This window comes from Laccaria bicolor, genomic scaffold (assembly GCF_000143565.1).
Source record: "Laccaria bicolor S238N-H82 LACBIscaffold_21 genomic scaffold, whole genome shotgun sequence".
NCBI classification, from domain to species: Eukaryota; Fungi; Basidiomycota; class Agaricomycetes; order Agaricales; family Hydnangiaceae; genus Laccaria; species Laccaria bicolor.
Window position 1 is genome coordinate 700,753 of NW_001889892.1, and position 18,726 is coordinate 719,478.

The 18,726-nt window shown below is 48.0% G+C and overlaps 5 protein-coding genes across 5 annotated transcripts; 3 read left to right on the forward strand and 2 right to left on the reverse strand.

Annotated features, from left to right (window-relative positions):
* Positions 1–403: 403 nt before the first annotated feature.
* LACBIDRAFT_329458 (uncharacterized protein) lies at positions 404–2,541 on the forward strand (the record flags this gene model as incomplete). The annotated part of the gene is made up of 2 exons (XM_001883480.1): positions 404–1,243; positions 1,267–2,541. 2 exons carry the CDS (start codon positions 404–406, stop codon positions 2,539–2,541), a joined length of 2,115 nt encoding a protein of 704 aa, XP_001883515.1.
* Positions 2,542–3,976: 1,435 nt separating this feature from the next.
* Positions 3,977–5,384, reverse strand: LACBIDRAFT_329459 (uncharacterized protein; the record flags this gene model as incomplete). The annotated part of the gene is made up of 11 exons (XM_001883576.1): positions 3,977–3,985; positions 4,032–4,179; positions 4,298–4,357; positions 4,537–4,578; positions 4,727–4,728; positions 4,813–4,864; positions 4,930–4,955; positions 5,030–5,058; positions 5,145–5,285; positions 5,339–5,341; positions 5,378–5,384. 11 exons carry the CDS (start codon positions 5,382–5,384, stop codon positions 3,977–3,979), a joined length of 519 nt encoding a protein of 172 aa, XP_001883611.1.
* A 460-nt stretch (positions 5,385–5,844) lies between these two features.
* LACBIDRAFT_329460 (uncharacterized protein) lies at positions 5,845–6,606 on the forward strand (the record flags this gene model as incomplete). Its single annotated transcript, XM_001883481.1, has 2 exons — positions 5,845–5,876; positions 5,928–6,606. 2 exons carry the CDS (start codon positions 5,845–5,847, stop codon positions 6,604–6,606), a joined length of 711 nt encoding a protein of 236 aa, XP_001883516.1.
* A 4,993-nt stretch (positions 6,607–11,599) lies between these two features.
* On the forward strand, positions 11,600–14,210 carry LACBIDRAFT_302656 (uncharacterized protein; the record flags this gene model as incomplete). The annotated part of the gene is made up of 2 exons (XM_001883482.1): positions 11,600–13,534; positions 13,589–14,210. The coding sequence occupies one exon, from the start codon at positions 11,600–11,602 to the stop codon at positions 13,520–13,522; it is 1,923 nt and encodes a 640-aa protein (XP_001883517.1). The 3' UTR covers positions 13,523–13,534; positions 13,589–14,210.
* A 1,303-nt stretch (positions 14,211–15,513) lies between these two features.
* On the reverse strand, positions 15,514–18,667 carry LACBIDRAFT_329462 (uncharacterized protein; the record flags this gene model as incomplete). Its single annotated transcript, XM_001883577.1, is given in 6 exon segments — positions 15,514–16,524; positions 16,590–17,074; positions 17,142–17,241; positions 17,328–17,814; positions 17,834–18,624; positions 18,665–18,667. 6 exon segments carry the CDS (start codon positions 18,665–18,667, stop codon positions 15,514–15,516), a joined length of 2,877 nt encoding a protein of 958 aa, XP_001883612.1.
* Positions 18,668–18,726: the final 59 nt, after the last annotated feature.

Genomic DNA, 18,726 nt, shown 5'->3' on the forward strand with positions numbered 1-18,726 from the left:
TAAATATGAAATTCAGAATGAAATTCTGTCAGCTGAATAATGAAAAGTCGCAATGAAAGCAGTGGGGATAAATCTGAAATTCAGAATGAAATATTGAGAGCTGAGTAATGAAAAGTCGCAATGAAAGCAGTGGGGATAAATATGAAATTCAGAATGAAATACTGAGAGATAAGTATGAAAATTTGCAATGAAATTGCCAGCCACCTTTATGAAATTCACAAGGGTAATTCTCCTACAACTTATGAGTGAAGCCCAGCATTTAAATGAATGAGAGACATAAGCAAGTCAAATGAAAGGCCTTTCATAATTATGCTTGAGATATAGATATTTAGCTCTAGGCATATGCCTTGGTATTATGATAAACAGTGGTAGCCACTAGTGGTCGTCGGAGTGCTCAGCAGAGATGCTCACTGCTACCAAGCACGAAACACCCGCTGCGAATTCGTGTGAGAATCCTGCTCAAATTCCACTATTACTCGAAAGAGGAATCCTCCAAATACGCCCTGATCATCTTGAAGGGAAGGTTAAGGAACTAAACACCCCCCGGGTAACTCTCAAACACTTCCTGCTGAGTTTAAGGAAGCGAGTATGTGAACTGGGGCGAGAACTCCCCCTTGCTAAGAGTCGACCAACACCCTCATGGATGAAATCCAGGGAAACTAGAGCTCGACTCGTCCCACTAATCAAAGCTTGGGTAGACCTCGAAGCCTTCATCGTCTTCCTCCTGGAAGGGTATGGAAAGCGTTTGACAAGTATATCTTGTTTCCAAGAGGGTGTAAGAAGGAGGTTACGGTGTCGCACGAGAGGGGATGAATTGATCATCAAGTCTGGGTCCGAAGTCTACGCAGCAGAAAAATCGAATCTTCCTCTTTCATTGAGAATGGACTTCGAAACTACTTATGAACAAGGCATCTCTGGATACACTACCAGATACAGCGGAGAGTTAACAGGATGGTTCACGGGGCACATAATACTTGCAACCTTGGTCCAGTGTAACCATCTAGGACTCGTAATTCAAGCTGTGTCAGCTATAATGCAAACATTTGTCCATGAGAAGGCAGTAAGCCCTACAAAACTGAAGCAAGTTAGCAAGAAAGAACATGCAAGAGAGAGAGCCTTGGATGATGCCCTGAACCATCCCTATCCCTCGCAAAACGCAGCGGTTTGCATGACTTTCGATGTTATAGACGAAGGGATAGCGGAGAAGACTGCCATAACCCATACTAATCTGCCCCTTCGATGTGTAAGAGCAGACGAAGTTATTAGTTTCCTGCAAGACATCGAGGCATTAAGATCAACTATACCAGCAATATTGAAGGTTTAGCAACCATGAATGATCGAACGGCGGAGGCTCCTGAGCACTGTGATGGTGGCTTCGAAGGCAAGCATGACGAATTTCGAGAACCTAAGACATTAGTGGATATGAAAGATTCGTTAAGTGGTGTCATGGACAGGACAGTAAGTCTTGATCTCGGGACTCCTGAGGAGGATCGTCGGTGGTTATCAGAGAGATTGCGCAGAAATGCAGCAACTTTCAGAGCTACTGGCCATCACATAGGACGCTTAGAAGTGTGTGGTACCTCATTCGCAAAGGGAGAAAGCACTGGTCGACAGCATGGGATTCAGATTGAAGCTGGGGTAATTGAGCCGTCTACCAGCCCAGGGGCATTTCTAGAGAGCCCAAGACCTATGCTCGATGAATCCCTCATGTCTCGACAGTCAGACGTTACGCCAACACTATCAAGAGCATGGCTGGTGTTACCCCTCCTCAACCCTTCAGCTGAATTCGCTTGGCTGACTTTACAGAGCCAGGCTTTGAGACTGCGTCAGTTGACAGAATTGCCTCTGGAACTCAGGAATGCATCTACGACCCCTGGTAGAATCATACCAGAAGACCTGACTCCATTCCTATTGTTCGTCACATTTGGACTTTGCAGGAGTCAGCTTGAAATCGAACCATCGAACGAATGGGGGGCTACTAGGCCTGAAAACACTATCCAAGTGGTCACCTACTGGAGTAGAATGGCGATGAGATCGACTGGAAGTAATTATGACGCTAGAGAATACGAAACCCTTGGCCTGAAAGAGGATCTTGTGGAATACGCTGCCCTACTAGTTGGGGCGCGAGTTCACGGATGTGCCAATCGTCGAGTGGCAGCATGGGGGGCTGTGACTATCGCTGTACGCCGAGCAAGTCGGGTTTGCTCTATGATCAATCCTCTTTCACAGCTGTTACAAATTCTGCTATATGACGAAAACGTCAATTATCGAGTGGCAGGCTGGGGGGCTGCACTAGTCACTTACCCAAACCCTAGGATTGTAAGCCAAATTGAACAAGAGGTAATCTCTCTAACATGGATCGGTCATGCTGCCCCTGTTCCGCGCGAGTTAATGGAAGTTCCCATCCTCGAGCAGCAGTATGGGGAGCAGCATCTGTCACTTGCCCTAAACTTGGGATGGTACTTCAAGCAGCAACTACTGGACGAGAAATTATCCCTGCTTGCCATAGCCCCAGAATCACGCATGGTACAAGGCGCTTAACTGAATGAAGAACGTGCTTGCAATTGAATCGTCATGAATGAGCAGAGAGACCTGTATGGAAGGCTCGATATACGATCATGTCATTTGATGACAACATGGATGGGATTGTACTGCTAGAATCCAATGCTCCAACTAAGAATATTGTACGAAATCACGCAAACTCTATTGATTTCCATCCTCTATGGGCCCATCCGACCGTGATGCCTAAACCTACATCCTATGTCGTACAGCGGAAAAGTGTTCTGGAAGAGATGGTCCTAAAAATTTGTATTAGATGGGAGCTTGCAGCTGAAAGGACGCGCGAAGCCCAGATAAAGACTATAAGCGAGAGCCACGGCGGAATCGCGAACTCAGCTGGGGTGGTGAATGATGCAATCATTAGTGCTTGGAAGTCCAGTCCAGTCCAGTCTTTTGTCCAAATTTGACAAGACCGAGACCTGGACTGGTCCTCACAGGTTGAAGGACTACAAAAAACTGGACTGAACCGGTGTCAACCGGTTCAGTGCGGTTTTGGTCAGTTTTTTACGGTTGAAAGACCGGTCTGAACCAGTTACGGTTCAGACCAGTTTGCAACCGGTCCCAGACCGGTCTTGTACATGGTATTATATATATATTTATAATCGAATTGTACATTGTACCTACTGTTGACGTGGCCTGTACTCCATGGTTTGCTTGTGTTCATGGTCATGGTGAGTCAGGTGGCTGTTGTCCATGGGTCAAAATGATGGACTCGACGTGCTCACGCTTGAAGTGATAGGCTCATGTTCGAAGCGATAGGCTCACATTCGAAGCGACAGGCTCATGTTCAAAGCGATAGGCTCACGTCACGTTCAAAGCGATGGGCTCACGTTGGAAACAATGGGCTCACATTGAAATGACGGTCTCGTGTTTGAGACAATGGGGTCACACTCGAAACGACGGGCTCACACCCAAAACAGTGGGCTCGTGTTCGAAACGACAGGCATTGGTCAGTGTGCGTGGGGTGCGTAGACGTCATGTTGATCCTGATGCAACATTGTCATCAGGAGGTGGCCGTGAAGGGGAGTGAGGGAATCGAGAGACGAACCACTTATGGTTCGCCTCTTCACACACCTGGTGGGTCTCCAACTCCATGCATCTTCTCTTGTATCTTTCTATGCCATCCCAAACCCACAAACTCCCACTAGAACCCTTCAGTGATGCGAAAAAACCCTTGTTGGAGGAGAGACTGTGTGGTGGCTGCTGGCAAGGAATGTGAGTGCCTGGGGTGTTAAAATACGAGAATTAGCATAAGAAAACATTTAAAACTGACTCCATACCTTTTTGATGCAATTTTGGCGTGTCCGTTGTGTCGAGAGGGAGGTGGTGAGAGTAGGAGCTGAGAAACTCAATCAATGGTGATGACAACGTGACAGACACATTCAAACTCCGCTCCGAATGGTGATTTCTGTCGATTTCATGAATGCTGAGGTCGAAATGTTACATAAATATATGTAGACTACAGTACATACTTTGGTAACTTTTCTGACTGCAAAGACCGGTTGAGACTGGTTAAACTGGTCTTTTGTCGGTCTTGAATTTTCGAAAATCCTGAGGGACCGAAGACCGGACCGCGGTTGCGGTCTTTGACGGTCCTGCGAATTTGCGGTCCTAGGCGGTCTGGGTCCGGTTCAGTCTCGGTCTTTTTGCAGTCTTGGGACCAGACTTCCAAGCACTAGCAATCATGGATAACCTTGAGGATATCTCTCTGTCCCTCAAGGCAAACCCTCGGACTCACTGGTTAGGAGCAAAATATCCCAAATCATCACTGTACGAAGATTGTGCAAGACGACGGTGACTACACATATCTGTAGACTGGTTGATCCGCAAAAAAATTATGGACGGTTATAAAGCGGATGAACATAGTTTCACCCCTCAAGACACTATAGCGCAATCCCATGAGAAAACCACAATACCCATGAACTATCATACCGCACTATATTGGATACTTGGACCCCAGTGCAGGAGGACACATACGGAACTCCGCCGCCTTGTAGCACAATTACCCGAATTGTTTTTCTGTATGACCAGGTCAGAAGATAGTTGCATATTTCTTAGGATGCATGGATCTCCATATGAGAGTACACTCCCAGGACCCCGCTGCTTTATAGTGTGATTACAGGAATGGTTTCCCTGTCAGTCTGAATATAAGAATGTTGTAACTTACAACTTGATTCACGATATTCACCACATCAACTACCAAGACTGGAAGCTGGGCGCTCTACCACCCTCACATACTCCATCACAACCTACCCCGATGGTGATGTTAGCCATGGCTATAATACCACAGGCAAGCTTAAGAGAACTAGAGGAGTTCGTTAGATCCTATGTCGAAAGGGTCGTCAACGTATTTGGGTTGCTTGAGATTACTTTCTCAGATCAAGACAGACTTGGGACTACTAATAGTACAGCATGGCAGAAATTAGTAAATTCAAGTTGCAGCAACCTTGTGGCACCTGCGACTGCTCACCTCTCGCAAAGGGAAGGACGAGTGGAAAGCTAATCAAATTGGATCCATGTCTTGACTCATTTGTACAACAGCCGCTACCATTCTTCAGTCTGTTACTCACAGAATCAAGTTCTACCAACGGAATATAGACCAAGGACGTCCATGAACTTGATAACTTCCAGGCACAGACCACCACTCAGACCCTTCCCACCTGACCAATTTACCTCAGAAGGCTTGATCATAGCCTTGGTAGTCCATCGGAACATTGAAAGAGGTGCTATTACCTTGATTCAAAACCTAGCAAGAGTAGAGAAACACTATTAGACTCACTTGCTGCAGGCGATCCGTGCATTAGTCCCAAGTACGAACCTGCCATGGATAGTTGGAGGAACTTCAAAGCCTCACTCTTTGGTCCCGGAAGAAAACACAGAAATACTCCATGCAAAATACTTGAAAACCTTCATTTCTTCGGTGCAGTGAGGAGAGCCTTGTGGAATACTGGAAACCATCCCATGGTGACTCCTAGGTTTATGAAGTTTTTGCAAAGTCACGAACAATTCCTGAATCAAGGAAGAGTCCCAAACTGGTTGCTGGATTCTGATGTGATGGAGAAAGGAGCTAATGACTATTGGATGGATGACCCAGAGGAGCAGCAAACCCAACAGTATCTGAATGTGGGCCTCAACCACGTTATAGCGCAAAGAGCTTGGTCCCCTGAGCGCATACAACTCGCCACTCTTGAATTGACAATTGCTACACCTATTCGCTGCTTTTTAACCTTCAATGGCTCAGAATGGACCCAGCCCCGATCAGAGATTGAGTTCCCTCCAGTAAAGATGGCGGATCTAGTTCATCTTGCCTCAACCCTGTGTGAACCGAGGCGATGAAACAGAACTGATGAGAAATCCCTCTGGATTAGAACCCTCCTGGATGGGTACATGAAAGATTATATCAATCGTCAACCTCGTGCCTTGTACAATCAAGAGGAGGGTTATCGAGTTCTGTTCCCTCAACCTCTGATCAAGGTTTCCGACGAACGTATAGCGAATTCGAATGATTGTGAACAACCACGTCTCAAAGAGACTCTGGAGAGCTTAACCAAAGAGTGGCATATCCAACCTAGTTCCAATGAAAGTTCTGAGCTTGAGACTGCAATCATGACGAAGGAAACTCACCTTCCCATACCAGGACCACCCTTCTTGAAGTCTCCTATAGCCTCAGGTGAAGATGGCAACAGCAACAACGACTGCTATCTGGGTGCTGGTACTACCAAGAAATCTGCCGAAGACCACCTCGAGAGAACCAAGGGCCTGTGTAAAAGCGCGATAGGCCAGCTTGCTGCTCGAGGCTCAGGATGGGAATCCACTACCAAAAGCGCTGATACTAGTTCAAAGGCCTTAGTAGCCAAAAGGACCCTACCTGACCTCGTGGTGCCAAACTCAGCCATGTTTCCTTGTATGGCGTGGTGGAACGACAAAGTTCAGCCAAGGGAAGAAGACCTTGTTGTGGAGACAATGAATTCCTTAATTCCACCCAACACACTCTTCAGGGATTCCATGGTTCAGACAGAAGAAACTAGTGTTCGAAAGTCCGGTTAGGTTAGGTTATTGGGTGCCCAGGGGCTCTAACCGAGACCGAGACCGGTTAGCCTTTGTCCCGAAACCTAAAATAACCTAACCAGACCGCAACTAACCGGTTACGGTCAGTTATTTGCAGTTACTAACCGGTTAGGACCGAAAAATAAAGAATCGGTTATAACAAGGCAAATATGCTCATATGTATCTTAATAGATATTATTTCTGCATATTCTAGCTTTAAAACGAGCCCAAGAACGCTAAAATCGGTGAAGAATTGACATATTTATGCAATTATCCTTGAAAGTCTACACATTTGAGTGATATTTTAGAGATTTGACTGTAACTTAGTCAAATTTTAAGCATTTTCGACGTTCTAAAGTGCGTTTTGAAGGTGTATAATAGGGCTGGTTATAACCGGTTAGTTAACAGTTAGTTAACTGCAAAATAACCGGTTATTCCATTTCCAAAATCAACTAACCCTAACCGCGGTTAGGTTAGTGTTGCAGTTAGGTCCAGTTATTTTCCGGTTATTTTCCGGTTAACTAACCTAACTTTCAAACACTAGAAGAAACTGTATCTGCCAACTCGCCTGAAACCTCAGACGGACTATGGGTATATGGTGCTATTCCACTGGAGTGGAACGGGACCAGGATTCAACCAACTCACTCATAATCAAACTTCCTATGATTCACTCCCTGCCGAACAAATCTCATAATGGAGAATGATGCTCTTCGCGTAAACATTGTCAATCTTTATCTTCAGGGTGATGTCGATGCGACCAGCGCTCTCCTCACCAACGCAGCCTTCAAGCTTCCGTTCAACCTGCAAATCCTCGAAGGTGATCTGTCCAAATGTACTATGAAGAACGTTCACCCTATTGCTGCCCCAAATTGTCACCCGTTCATCTTCCTCATCAAGCCCTTCACCTGTTATTACTTGGTCACATCTCCAAGACAGCTCAAGTTCCACTCCGACCACTAAACTCACTTATTCCGATTGTGACAGTATTACCTTTCAACACCCCACGGCCTCATGGCGCAAAGATTATCTTTATGTGGCCCCTTTCTAGCAATGCATCAAATCAACCTAATGGTGTTACCTCCTCCAGTACTGTCCTCAGAACTGACTCCTAGCACTTTATTACCTTGGCTCATGGCAGCTACTGGGCCTACATTAACCACAAGATCTCCATTAGTGCTTGGAAGTCCAGTCCAGTCCGGTCTTTTGTCAAAATTTGACAAGACCGGGACTGGGACCGGTCCTTGCAGGTTGAAGAACCATGAAAAACCGGACTGAACCGACATCAACCGGTTCAGTGTGGTTTTGGTCGGTTTTTTATGGTTGAAAGACCGGTCTCAACCAGTTTCAGTCTGAACTGGTTGACAACTGGTCTTCAACCGGTCTCGGAGCTATGACATGGGGAGAACATGTATATAATTGACTAAATACACTGTAGTACTACATGAGGGGGGTGGGGGGAGCACTCGCACTTCCTTGTTGCTGTCCGTTGTCAGCCGTCGCCATTCTTTGCTAGTGTTTAAAGGTTCAGTCCATAGGACCGCAAAAAACCGGTGGACCGAACTGAACCGGTCTATGGTCCAGTCTTTTTTTCGGTTGCAGTTGCCCCAATTTGGGGTTGGTCCGGTTGCCGGTTGCCTCATTTCGAAAATATATTAAAACCGTTCAAAGACCGGTTTTAATCAATTGCAACCGGTTAAACGGTCACGTGCGTTACATACCCTTGTAACCACATTTATTACCTTTTATTGGGTTTTTGTTTCATCAAAAACGGTTAAGAATTGAGAAAGATATAACCAAATCCATATTTCACCCGAGTCTCTACGAGATGTAATTCGGTTTCAGTCATAGCTATGTCAAATCTTCATTAAATCTCTTCGAAATTAGTAGAATGACGGGTATTTACATGCTTTACTATTTCATATAACCCGTTTATTTTTCAGAGTAATAATAGTCAAGATACAAATGGTTTATATTGGTATAATAAATTATACGCAAAAAAACCGGTCTGGATCGGTCTGAACCGGCTCCATAGACCGAAATAGACCGGTCCTAAGTGGTTCGGTTCGGTTCCCTCAATATCTGGGTCGGTCCTAGACCGGTTGCGGTCCACGGTTGCGCGTTTTGGGGGCAAAAAACCGGACTGAACTGAACTTGCGAACACTATTCTTTGCATTGTCCTCCGTCATCCGTCATTGCTGCCATGTCACGTCATCGTCATCCACCTATCTCCATCGTCATTGCGTGGCCGTTGTCGTGCGCTTGTCATTGCCAAAAGCGGCAGAGGGCGAGGGAAGTCTTCTCCATGCGCTGTCGACGTAGCAGGCGCTCGTTGTTGTTGTTGTGGTTGGTGTGAGGTGGGTGTGAGAGTTGACGACAGTCGTGCATGGCAGGTGTTTGTTGTTGCCATTGTGGTTGGTGGTGTGGGTGGTGGTGGCCGTAGGTGATGTCTGGCAGGGGGGGGGGCGTCGTTGTGGAGGATGATGTGGCGCGCCGTGGCCATGGGTGTCGTTGCTGAGCCTCCAGCGTGTGAGGTGGTGGTCGATGTGTGAGCATACGGGTCGTTTAGCCCATCGGGGGTGCTCACGATGCAAAGTGGTCGTCACAAAGGGTGGTGATGGTAACAGGGAGGGTGGTGGTAGGAGGAGGAAAGTTGTGTTTGGTTATGAGTTGTGTTTGTGTTTTGTGTTTGGTTATGAGTTCCGGTTGAGACCGGTTAGACCGGTTTTTTGTCGGTCTTCATGGTCTTCAAATTTCCGAAATTGTGAGAGACCAAAGACTGGACCGCGGTTGCGGTCTTCGATGGTCCTGGGAATTTCCGGTCTTGGGCAGTCTTGGTTCAGTCCAGTCTCAGTCTTTTTTCAGTCTTGAGACTGGACTTCCAAGCACTAATCTCCATTCACTGCTAAATTTGCCGTCACCGCCCTCCTTGGGATTGCACTACGGTATAACGACCGAACTAGGATGGTTTACGATGTGAGTGAATTCTCGGACTGCTCGGAGTGTAATAACGGGACAAACTGGTAGATCGAGACTAAAACCCAGGTAGGAACATAAGGAGACCAATTTACGGAAATTGGGAACCTTGTCAAGAAACCTTCCTACTGCGGACGATGCTCCTATCTCACAGGGGGGCTTTGTAACGGCATGCTAGTATACTCTACTTCCCTTCTTGTGTAACCTAGGACCATCATATTTACCCATGTTTACTCTGTATATGTAGCTCCAGGTACATAATAATAAACTCACTTTGCAACCACATCATATATTACATGTGGATGGAGTCACCCCTTTTCTGTACAGCTAGGCAGCCTTATGCCTCCCCTCCAGGATACAAGAGTCCTGCGCCGGGTGACCACGCCCCAATTCCTGGGTCACAGGATAATCTCAACGTGGTGACGCCTTGCGGCACCACGTTACTTTCTCTCTCTCACGTACCCCGGATATTCTCTGCCGCTATCTCGCACTCACGCCTTCGTCGAGAAGTCCCAATTCGCCCTTCGGTTTCACACTCACTGACAGTTGCTTCCACATGTTTTGTACCTGGAAGGAGTTCTGTCAATTGTACTGGGACTAAGTATCTGGCTATTATCTGACATGTAGAATTTGCATAGAATACTAAATTTGATGTATAAGGTCTCTTGTTGCCATTTCATAGCCTTTTCTTCCTTCAGAGCATTGTGTGTGGCCACCCAGTCATGAATTTAGGCTTTACAGGGCAGATCAAGGGGGTGTCGGGATATAAAAAAAAGACCTAGGGTCGATTTTTTTGGTAGTGAGCGCTGGGCTGAACCAACCATCCAACGTAATCAGGCACATGTCTATTTTAGGAAATATGACATCACCGCTGTCTTCCTGTCCTCGTGCCTCTCAACGTTGAACATGCATTGCAGACCCAATGCATGGGCACCTGCACAAGGTAAATACAAATGAGGTGATATCAGAATGGTTTGACATGAAGATGTAAGTATGTTTTACATTGAAACCCTAACAGAAAGTGGGTTTACTTGACCACACAGTTTCACATCCCACTGGATCACATTGCTGGTGGTCAGCTCTGCTCGGGATCCTCAAAAGCAATCCTCCAATCGACAACCTTACATTTTCATTTTTCGCATGTTTCCTCGCTGTAACGGTTGCCACACTAATGAAAGTTATCAATGGTCCAATGTTATTATTGTCTTATGTAAGCAGTCTCAGTGGTGTGTTTTGGCGCATCCTGAGGCATTTAGCACATCTTGAGGCTTTCTATTATCTATCATGTATAATTTATCCACCAGGAAGGCCACCTATAATTGTTTTGGGCCAAAATTTTTGAGCTTCCAATTTTTTTTTAACGGCCTGATGGCCCTACCAACCAACCGGCCCCCGGTCCGGGATTATGATCCCGACACCCCCTTGGGGCAGATAAATGATAATTAACCAGGTCGAAAAGATTTTTATGACCAGTTGGCTGGACTTATAACTAACCGGCCTGGTATATCGGGTTCAAATCCCGAAACCCCCTTGGTCATACATAATTCCAACGTTCACGGAGTGTTGGGAGCTTTACGAGCATGCGCAATGCACCCGATCTTCGGATTTCAGTTGGATTTCAGGTGATTCCTTCAATTGATCGTTTGCGTGCATCATTAGGGGTGTTTTACCTTTACCCCTTATATTTCGTAGCTTACAGTATATATACGACGACATGTATTGTAGCTAATCATCTGTTTGCCTCTGGACCCCACAGAGACAACCGGAATATTATTCTCTTTCTTGTCTTGATCACACGAAGAGTCTAGGCTTGCTGATTCGATTTCAACACGGAGGACCTCTTAACAAAAGCATGTTGTCGGGCTCGCCATGAGTGATGAGGCTGAGAGGAAAGACCTGGAAAGACGCGGTCACAGGTGTCACTCAGGCACCGACGTCACCATAACCAAGATTCAAGAACCAACTGCGATCGAAGCTATCGTTTTGTATCATTCACCAATTGAAATCTGCGCTGCCAAGTATGAACGTGAACCATTTTTTGGGTCCCATGGGGGTGAATGGTGCCCTCACCGAAGAAGGCCGAGCACAACTAGAAGGCATCATCGCACACCACCAGCAGATTGTCGTCGAAATTGAAGCTGAGGCAGCTATAGCTTTGGAGGCATTGAAAACTCTGACGAAGCAGCGAAACGAGGCACACGCATGGTTGGCTTCATTGAGCACCACTGTGGACAAAGGTTCGCTGCCCCAAGTCATAAAACATGAAGAGGCTCTCCTTGGAGATATCGACGAACGAATGATGAATGTAGAAGGCGAACTCCATTGTCTAGGTGGATTGGAGGACGAGGACGTCACATATTCTGATAACTATCCTCAGCCTGAACCTTCCGACGATGTCAAACGTGACATCGAGCAGAACCGACGAGAACTGCGGCAGCTTTCGGATGATTATCAAAATATCTCAAAGCAGTTGGCCCTACACCGGGACCAACTCTCGCCGATACGCAAGGTTCCTCCAGAGATCATTCGTCTCATATTCCTCTTCTGGGATGTTGACAGACCTCGCCGTCGAACAGCAACGTATGTGTCTCCGAATGTTCTTACCGGCGTTTGTATCGCCTGGAAGAACATCGCACTGGGCACACCCGAGCTATGGGCTTCGATTTCAGTCGAGATCCAAAAGGGAGTGTGTTACCCCGACAAAAGAGTCGTCGAAGCATGGTTGGAGCATTCTGGTTCCTGTCCTCTTTCAATTTCTATCGAAGAGCGAGATCCATTCCTCCGCAGCAGTCGCGCTGGGATTGACTACACTCTTCCCACCATACTTACCACCGAACCTGATTCCGAGGATCCAATCGATTCAGTAGTTTCGTCCATGTTCGAGGTCTTCATCCCCCATCACGCCCGATGGCAGAAAGTCCGTATACGATACAAAGATGCATGGTCGGAGAAAACCGGGTTCGCTTCATTGCCCAAGGACACCTCGTTCCCCTTGCTCGAAGAATTATACTTGGAGAAAAGTTACTGGTTGGAACAGGACGACGTGGATCGCATCACATCCACGATGCTCTCCGCACCACGGCTTCATTCCGTCAGTTGGCTGAGCCAGAAGCCGTTCACGACGCTCACCTTTCCCTGGGCGCAGCTCACGCACTTTTGGCTGGGCCACATCATATCGATGACTGAGGGTCTCCGCATCATCACATCCTGCCCTCAGCTCACATCTTTAGAGCTGACGCTCATTCTTCCCGTTCAAGATACATTCACAAACGGCTCTGACCCAATTGTTCACAACAATCTACAACGTCTCCATCTAAGCACGGCAGGCGACCTCGGAATTCTCTTTGACAAGCTCACACTACCAGCTTTGAATGATCTTTCGCTCTCTGAGGTCCACGGGTCCTTCCCCAACATTACCCCCGTACACATCATTCACTGGCCACAATCCCAGTTCCTTGCGTTCCTCCTTCGTTCTGTGTGCACCGTCAAACACTTTATCATACAAGAATGCGATATCTCCGCGGAGGAGATGCTGGAGTGCCTTGCACATCCGCAGATATCAACATGGTTGGATTCGCTGTCTATCACGGAAGATCATCAAAAGCATTTATGTGTGACGGAAGAGGTGTTGAGGCGGTTGACGCATACCACCTTCGCAGAAAAGGTTCTGCATAGTGGGGACAATGTGCCGGCGGAGGAGACCAATACCGAGACGCTCTGTCCGAATCTCAGCACCATCAAGCTATGGGGATGCATCTCTGCCCAGGACGGGAGAGTGGCGGATATGGTTGAGTCGAGGTGGTTATCGGCCGAGGATTGCCCCGTCAAGCAATTGAAGATGGCGGTCATTGGGTTTTTCGCTAACGCGTGTCATACGGAGGATTGTGCACGGTTGCAGGCGTTGAATCGGAGGAGGTTTGGGATCACGTATCTTCGACTTTGATATGATATGAGGGTGCGTCTACTTTGATTTCTGTCATATGCATACGCGCACACGTTCGAAATTTAGGTTCCTCGTTGCGAGCTTTTGAAGTACATTCATCACCAGAAAAAAACTACTAGAAAGAACCCCGTGCAATTTCTCGGGCGAACGAGCCAGTGCCAGGAGGAAAAGACCAATACACCCCGAGCCCATCAATGGCCTCTTGAGCGTCTCCCCGATTCACCAATCCAGCATCCACCAGATCTAGTACAACGATGGAGAGCCAGTACCGACATCCTTCACCCACCGGAGCAAACCTATACACATCTCTTTTCTTCGTGATCAAGACATCTAGAACCGTCGCAACATTACACCCCTCACCAATCACAGGAAGCGACTTGTGAAAGACGTTGTAGGCGTCATAATTGACCCGTTCCGTGTCAAGCATAACCATCGCAACATCGTTATCGTCTGGAGCGACGTCAACGTGGACCGAGGAGCTCGGTGATGTTTCGAGGTACATGGTCCAGTGGTTGGTGGGTTGTTGCCCGTCGCTACCTGAGTTGTCCTCGTTTGGGTGGGCGATGAAGTGGATGTGGGAAATGGGGAGGGAGAGGCTGGTTTTGGAGAATTGGCTTATTCCCCAGTGGTCGTTTACGGTGTTGAAGATGTGGTTTTGGACTTTTTCTTCGACTGGATTCGATGTTGGTGTGGCGAGAGGCATGGTATGGTTGTTGTGCGGAAACCTTGAGGTCGGGTTCAGTTGAATAAACAAAACTTCAGAAGACGTTCAGCAAGTGGTTGCATCTGTTGAACATACTTGCCTAGAGATACTTGAGTCTCAGGGTGATTCTTCGATGTCTTTGCGAAACTTAGTTGAATAGAATAAACTCTGGTTCAGAAAGCAGACGACAGGATGGGGATCAACGTGTCGGAGGAGCCTTCAAGTTAGGAGATACGCATAGTACTGAGTCGCGGCACCGAACAAGAAGAGGTCGACTCTGAAATCTGGCTTTGAAAATTTTGGTAAAAGGGATCGGCGTATGACCTCGATACCGGATCAAATTCATCCAGTTTTCTTTCTCCGAGCTCTATCTATCAGCTACAGAATATTCAAATACTTCATCTCCGGAGGCTCACTCAGTTTTAGGCTCCTGGCAGTACGACCGCTACGGTCTCATGGACTCAATTCTACGCATGGCTACCAAACGGACAGCTCGCAGTGGGCAATATTTGAGAGACTGGACCCAGCCATCATCTCCTCTAATGCGTGTTGAAGAACGTGAGGCCCGTGCAGGGGAGCCAATGGTGGCATGGGACTACGAAGATGTCTTGGGTGGCGGTTTGACTTGTTGAGGCAAGATATCTGGGGAAGGCGGATAAAGGCTTAAGGTGCTAGCGCTTTCCAACCGACTCTTTGGACAGCAGTAGTGTAAGGGACAGACAGTTAACTTTGTCCTCAGTATGGATATCCAAGCATAATCCCCTCTCTCTGTCAGATTTGTCAAAGATCTAGAGAGCGAGTCATTAATTGCAGGATATTAGTATCAGCTAGTCAAACGCCACATTCGAATGTGTACATACAATAGAATACATACAGCATCAAGTTTGCAAGCAAATATTAATGAGCGTGGTGCACGAGTAAGGAAGGGGGCCATAGTGGGGAATAAGTAAGAAAAGAGTGCATGAATCTTGTAAGTGAGTGAGTGAGTGGTGCAGCGGTGCGTCCTAGAGCCTATAAGTAATTTCGAAGCCTATCAGTAAATATGAGTGTGAGAGGAAGGGAAGGATGTGCATGGCGAACAAGAAAGTTCGAATGATGAGGAGGGAGAAGGACGAAGACGAAGGAGGGAAAGATGATGCATAATTATTCACTTGAATGAAATCGTGGATGGGTCCGGGTTGGTCGATTAATTGCGTAGGCTGAGTCGTCAAGAAATCGAAGGGGGTATCGTGTAGGGTATCTTCATCGTCTATCTCTTCCTCCCTCCTCTCCTCTCCTCCCCTTCCAACTATGTCGGCCACCCTCTAGCAATCCTAGCAGCCCCACCCCCAACCCTCCCAAGGAAATTCCAAACAGCAGCAGTCCCATCAGGCGAAAAACCCTCCCCAGCAGCCTGCATTGAATTAAAACTATGCCACGCGGTCCGATCGTAATACGTCGCGCCCCCAGGAACAGAATAGTGCGGGACCATGTACGGGCTCATCACGAGCATCGCCAACGCCGATACGCCCACAACCATCAACGCTTGTCCCGCCATCCCAATCGTCACGGAGTTGTAGGAGTTTGAGGAGGAGGATTTGTCGCCGCCGCCATAAACGTAAGTGTTATAGATATTATAAAACTTGCTTCGCCTCTTCTGATCCTTCCTCGAAGAAGAAGCCCGTTCAGAAGACGCAACAATCTTATCAATAACCGCACACTGCACGCCCAACTCCTCCTTCAGGGCCTGCCACTCCCTCGCGGCCTCCTCCGAAATCCCACCTTCAACAGGCTGGAAAGGGATCTTCACGCCTTGATGCCACTCTTGTAAAATCTCAGCGGCGATCCGGCGTTCCCTGTCTTGTTGTTGGTCAGAGGTGGTGATGTCCCCGTAGGCGGGCGGTTGGTCTTCGAGGAGCTGTTTGGCATGGGGTTTAGGTGTGCCGGGGATGATGGTCATTGAGGAGGAGGATGAAGATGAGGGGAGGGGTGAAGGGGATCGAGAACGTTGTTCAGGAGACGACGAAGAGGTGGTGCCTTCCACAGACGAAACTTCGTTCAGAATGACGATATCGTCCGTCTGAATCTCCATCTCAGCCGTACGCCTAGACTCCGTCTGAACGGCGAATATCCGGGTAGGCACGTCCTCAGTCTGCGTGCTGAACGACACAGTGAGGATTTTAGGCTCCGGGTCCGTCTGCGTAGAATGTGACACGGCAAAGAGGACAGGATCATATTGCGTGCAACTGTCCGAATAATCTTTCGCTTCTTCGAATTCTCGCCTTTCGAAATTTTGTGCGTTTGCGCGGCTTGCGACTTTCTACAGAAAAAAGTCATCAGCATCTTCCCCCTAAAAAGAAAAGAAAAAAAGAAAAAAAGACAAACCCTCTTCTTCCTCGTAATAATCGTCTGAATCTCCTCCTCCTCCTCACCCTCCGTATCATCCTCCCCCTCTCCCTCCGCAGCAACATCCCCAACCTCCGCCTCATCTTGCCCCTCCTCGCCCAACCACTTCATCTTCCCCAACATCTCCGCACCCAAACTCTTACTAACACTCCCCGGCGCACTCCCCGGAACACCATACCCCACCACCCCACCAACAGCCGCATTCCGCATCTCATCCATATCAAACCTCATCCTATCAATCGTCTCCTTCAACAACATATTCTCATGCTTCTGCTCATCCAGTTGTTCATGCGCCTGTTGTGCAATGGATAAATCAGCTTCGAGTTGTAAGATCCGCGCTTCGTAGTTTTCGTGCTCTTTGGCGTATTTGAGCGCTTCTACTTCTTGTAAGGCGGCGGATTCTTTTAGCGTGCGCAGTTGTTCTTCTCGTGTACGGAGTTCATCTCTGTATTTCTCGGATGCGGCTGTCAGGGGAGGGGAGGGTAAGTTAGTAAGGAAGAAGGGGAGCGGGGGAGGGGGAGAGGGACGTACCACATTGATCTTGGTACTGCTTGTTTAAACTAGAATAAGTTGAGCGGGAATGTTCCAGTTGCTTGTTAAGCCTTGATATCTCTTGCTCCATGCTGCTGATCTGCGTCGTGTTCAAGCGCTACAAAAAAATAAACCCCATCAGCCACCTTTTCCTCGCGAAAAAAAGCAGAAAAAAAGAAAACATACATCCTTCGACCTCAACTCCTTCTCCTCCCTCTTCGTATGCGCCAACTCACTCCTAACTTCCTCAAGCCGACTCTGCATCTCCTCAAGCTCAAGCTCATGTTCAGAAAGTTTATGCTGCAACGTCCGTTCAGCTTCCATACACTTCCTATTCAAATCCGCATTCGCCCTCTGCAGCGCGTCGAGTCGATCCAAAGGCTCCAACGACACCGTCGAGCTCGTCGTCGAACGGTCCATTACAAGACCTAACAGCGAATCCTCCGGATCTGAGTCCGAGTCGTCTCCATTCCCATTCCCGTTCCCGTTCCGATTTGCACGAGGCATGGGAAGGGAAGAGATGGAGTCGATGAATAGGCCGCTTGGATTTGAACGGGAGGCGTTGAGGGTGTGGTTGTTGTCGTCGGGCGAAGAGTACCCGTGCTCGTCGTATCCATAGTTATTGATCGGCTGGGATTGGGCACGGGAGTGGGGCCGGGAGAAGGTCCGTCCGCTGTTGTATGGAGGCGAACCGATCGGGGAGAAGCTTCTGCTTAGGTCGTTGGATGATGTGGAGGGTGAAGTGGGGTTTGATGGTGCGCGAACGCGTCCGCTGGTACTTCTGTTGAATGAGCTTGGTGGGCCGACGGACTGTAACAATAATTGGGTGAGTGGGCGCGTCGTGAAGAGTAACAGGAAAAAAATGGGGCACCTCGGAATCACTCCGGCTCCCTGCGTCGCTTTTCCTTCTATGCGCCGGTGCAGGCCTTTTTGACCAGCTTGAAGGGGCGTTATTAGCTAGAGGTGTCGAGCGCTGTCTTCTCTCAGTATCAAACGGCGACTTTGGGTTGTTTGGTGTTTGCGGACCACGCGAAGAGGGTCTGCTCCCCGATGAACGGTAATACGACGTCCCATTCGACTCGTTGCTCGAGGACCGATGATAATGGCTATAGTCATCCCTCTCCTCGCCTCGTCCCCTCGTGGGCAGCAGCTGCATGTCGTCATCGCTGTTCGGGCTGCGCGGTGGACTCGCCCTCGTCTTCTCCGCTATGAATTGCAGGAGAATTTGTGGGGTGACTTCGAGTCCTGGGTTGTCCGCCAGGAGTGACTTGAGTAGCGTGAGTTCTTCCTCTGAGAGTAAGGGTGAGTTGGATACATCTGAGAAGGAGCGGAATATGTCGACGAGGGCGTCTGCGGGTATAGCTGGTTCTCCGGAATCGTTTATGTGGGACTTTGGGTGGTCGAGGAAGATTGTGCGGAGCTGGTCGTCGATGGTGGCGATGGATTGTCTGTTGCGACCGTAAGTTGCCTGATGCGGGGGGAACTGTTAGAGATACGGAGAGAGTAATGAAGAGGGTGCTCACCATATTGCTGAGGATAGGAAAGGAAAGGTTATACCATTTGTTAAAAAGAGAACATTGACAAT